The sequence below is a fragment of the Opisthorchis viverrini genome (genome assembly GCF_000715545.1).
Source record: "Opisthorchis viverrini unplaced genomic scaffold opera_v5_371, whole genome shotgun sequence".
Classification (NCBI taxonomy): Eukaryota; Metazoa; Platyhelminthes; class Trematoda; order Opisthorchiida; family Opisthorchiidae; genus Opisthorchis; species Opisthorchis viverrini.
In genome coordinates, this window is record NW_008752020.1 from 269,083 (window position 1) to 272,592 (window position 3,510).

Below are 3,510 nucleotides of genomic sequence, written 5' to 3' on the forward strand. Positions count from 1 at the left end.
TTACTTCCCAAGGAGTCCTTCCAGCTCAATAGTGGAGACAAAATTTTTTCGAAGAAACAGTTCTCCAGAACTTCCCATTATCCGCATTGACTGATTCCCATTCGAAGAGAAGACACCGAAATGAACGTTCAGCTGAGCACCCCTTCGGTGCCTAGCTGCCATGCCACCAGAAGGAAGCGCGAGAGCTGGGATACTGCCAGGTTGCCAAAACCCGGGAAGGGGAAGTCGAGAGGCGGGTTCGAACCACAGACCTTCCGGTCGGTAAATTCGCGCTTTAACGGCAAAGCTGATTGTGTAGCATCTTGATAAATTTTTGATCACTAACCACTCCAAAGACAAAATGTAGCACCCTACCGAAAGTAAATCCTAAACTAGCGAATATACACTCATCTGCAAACTAATTTGGTTCTTTCGAGAGACTCGCCTGGAACCTAGCTGAATCTCTCGTTTATGATGTTCTCAGGCAACTGAATGTGCTTCGGGTATCAACGTGAAACGAACTCAGTGGATCACAGAGTTCAAAATCTGCCACACCGCGATCAGATTCAGTCTCCTTGAAGCGATTACTAGAGGCAACCATGTTTGAAGTCCAAATCGTCTGTTATTCCCGCAGAAATAGGGTGTGTTTATCCCGTGGATATCAGAACACTTCCACGTCTGGACGAGTAGCGTACTGGTAGTGGGCTGATTTTGAAAAAGTTCACGTCCTAGATCTCAAAAATCGCAGTAATACTAAACCGAGATGAGCTTGGGGAGACGTGGGAACAGTCAATTAGGAGGCATTCGGTTTAGATTTTCCGTGTTGAACTTCATTCGTGACACCGACGGGTACCACTCAGAGAAATGAATGACTGAACGAGAGTTGTCATACACAAGTACGGGTGTTTGTAGAAGCGCCATAGCTCGGAGGCTATACATATGTATTGTTCGCGAGCAGGCACCGCTTGTCGTGAACGATGTGGGCAGGGAATCCTACCGAGAATGTCAAGATCAGCTGTGCGACCTAACAGCCCGAAAAGTGGATAAGCCGAGAATGTGGAACCCGTCAGGGGAAGAAGGAAATCATGGGATTATGTTAACTAAACCTACCAAGCCTTTCTCACCAGTCTGCGTGTCGCGAGACTGTCACATCCCTCTGCTATGGGTTGGCGATCGCAGGCGCCTCTGAAGGTCAGTTAATACTTAACGCCCCCTATGTACACACACATTAAGTATACGGTGTCTCCAATGAGCCAATGCACTCGTAATTTGCATACTAGAGTTTGTGTATGTGCCCGGTCATCATTCGTTCGATCGCATATCAAGGTCGAATTGGTAATTCGGCAGAATCTCACACGATTCTTTCAAGGAGTTCATCTTGTCGATACAGTACATCTTGACCACTGGCGCATAACGTACCAGGAAGGGAGTCCCACCTTCTTGAAGAATATCTGACGGAGAAGAATGGAGCGCTTCATTTTGGCAACAATAAGCTGATAAATAGTCCCCTAGCGTAACGCTTGTTTTTTGTTTTCGGAACGCGTTTTGGCTAAAATGTCTGTAGAACAACAGCATAGCCAGACAAGCTAGACAAGCCATATACGGTAACAAAAAGTGCAGTTTACTTCCCAAGGAGTCCTTCCAGCTCAATAGTGGAGACAAAATTTTTTCGAAGAAACAGTTCTCCAGAACTTCCCATTATCCGCATTGACTGATTCCCATTCGAAGAGAAGACACCGAAATGAAAAAGTCCCGCACTACTGACACCGATTTTCAGCTGACAAATAAGTCAGCAGCACAGCTAACGCACCATGCGACCACATCAGTGAGTCCCTTTTTACTGGAACTGACTTAAATTAGCGCATTTGGAACAATTGGCCGGAAATTTAAAAAATCGTTCAGCTGTAGCACCCCTTCGGTGCCTAGCTGCCATGCCACCAGAAGGGGAGGTCTCTACGCGACACGCAGTCTCTTCCACCAAGCTGAAGTCTAGAGGCAGAGGTCGGGTTCGAACCACGGAACCTCCGATCAGTAAATTCGCGCTCTAACCACTTGGGCCATCCCGCCCCAACTGACTGGAACATTTCACACCTGAAGGCAATGCAGATGAAGGACAAACAGGGCTGAGGACGTTCCGCAGAAGTTTAACATGTTGCCGCGATACGCAAAAGTATTGAATATGGAAATGAAAATCTTACCGCACCTAGCTTAAGATTTAAGTGAAATTTCACTGACCAAATACAGGAGGCATGTCAATAGTTGCCCCTGTAGGCCCTACAATTGTCGAAGGACAGTGTGTACTCCCCTAAAGGTGCTTACCCGAGAAGCAAAGACTACTGTACTCGTTTAACTTTACCAGCCGTGTAGATCACAGTCTCTCTACCACATGAACATCCCCCCGTTAGGTAAATTGGTCGAAATCACGTGATTCAGAAGGTAGCCTAAGGTCAGTAAAAAGAGAAACGAAAAGACTAGTTTGTAAAAATCTCAAACAAAAAAACATACCAATATTGGGATGATTCAACATCTTCATGATTTTCACCTCACGGCTCAACTGGAAAAAGGAGAAAAAGGATCGCAATCTAGCGTGAATGAAAATGTTTCCTAAAGCGCACAAAAGTTCCAAGGAAGGGACGCATCGGGTGTTGGATGAATACATCAGGTGTTGGATGAATAATCCAAAAGCGTTATTTCACCTGTCGTAGAGCGAAGTGGGATTTACTCGGTGACAGAAAGAGGTTAAACGAGGGAGACATTTGGCTGTTGGTCTGTTTGCCGAGGTGGGACGAAACGTTTGCAACCCAAATGCTAAGCATGGTAGCAACCAGCGCATCCGAGCTACCTAAATTTCGCAAAATCGCTAAAGGGAACATCTCCCTGGTCGAATTTGAGAGAACAAGAACCAACTGCACACCGACGATGTCCCCTCGAATGGTGCTAAAAGTCAATCAGTTGCCAAGTTCGGCGAACAGATCAAGGGGCCATCTGGAGATTTGGTAAGGTTCAATAGAGAATTCATCCCACTAGTGAAGGCGGTTTATGTTGACGTGTCGAGGAACTCCTGTATCATCCTCACCGGAAAACATCAGAGGGAGCTTCGAACTCGCAATCCCTCGATTGAACACTTCACCATTCGGTTATGAGCGGCTAAACAGCATATTGATCAACTCGCTTTTAGATAGGGCAACTCAACGCGACTCACGCCTCAATCAGGGAAACCACGTGGTCACGTACTCACTCGGGTGAGGAGATTCGATAACTTTCCTCATCATCAATGACCAACAAATAGTTCAGAGGAAGTATAATTTCACAAGATGAGTGAAACTTTCTTCCGAGAAGTCATCGCTCGAGAAGCTAGTCTCTACGTGACCACGTGATGTGGTGGCTGTGAGTGAAGGAAGAATGACGCTATGCCCCGTCTTGGTGAAAGCTAATCCCACTACTGACCAGACACTAGTCGCCAAATGGTTAGGTGTTCAAGCATTAGCCGGAAGTAGTCTCGTGAGATGCGCACTGCTGATGATTCTTTCT

The 3,510-nt window shown here is 46.3% G+C and overlaps 1 protein-coding gene across 1 annotated transcript in view; it reads right to left on the reverse strand.

Annotated features, from left to right (window-relative positions):
• Positions 1 to 3,510, reverse strand: part of T265_10395 (hypothetical protein) — a gene marked incomplete at both ends in the record, with an annotated part of 8,103 nt that continues 4,593 nt past the window's right edge. The window contains 3 exons of the mRNA XM_009176759.1: positions 1 to 301; positions 1,821 to 1,968; positions 1,994 to 2,070. Of these exons, the coding sequence (XP_009175023.1) occupies positions 1 to 301; positions 1,821 to 1,968; positions 1,994 to 2,070 (526 nt within the window). The remainder of the gene's footprint in view (positions 302 to 1,820; positions 1,969 to 1,993; positions 2,071 to 3,510) is intronic.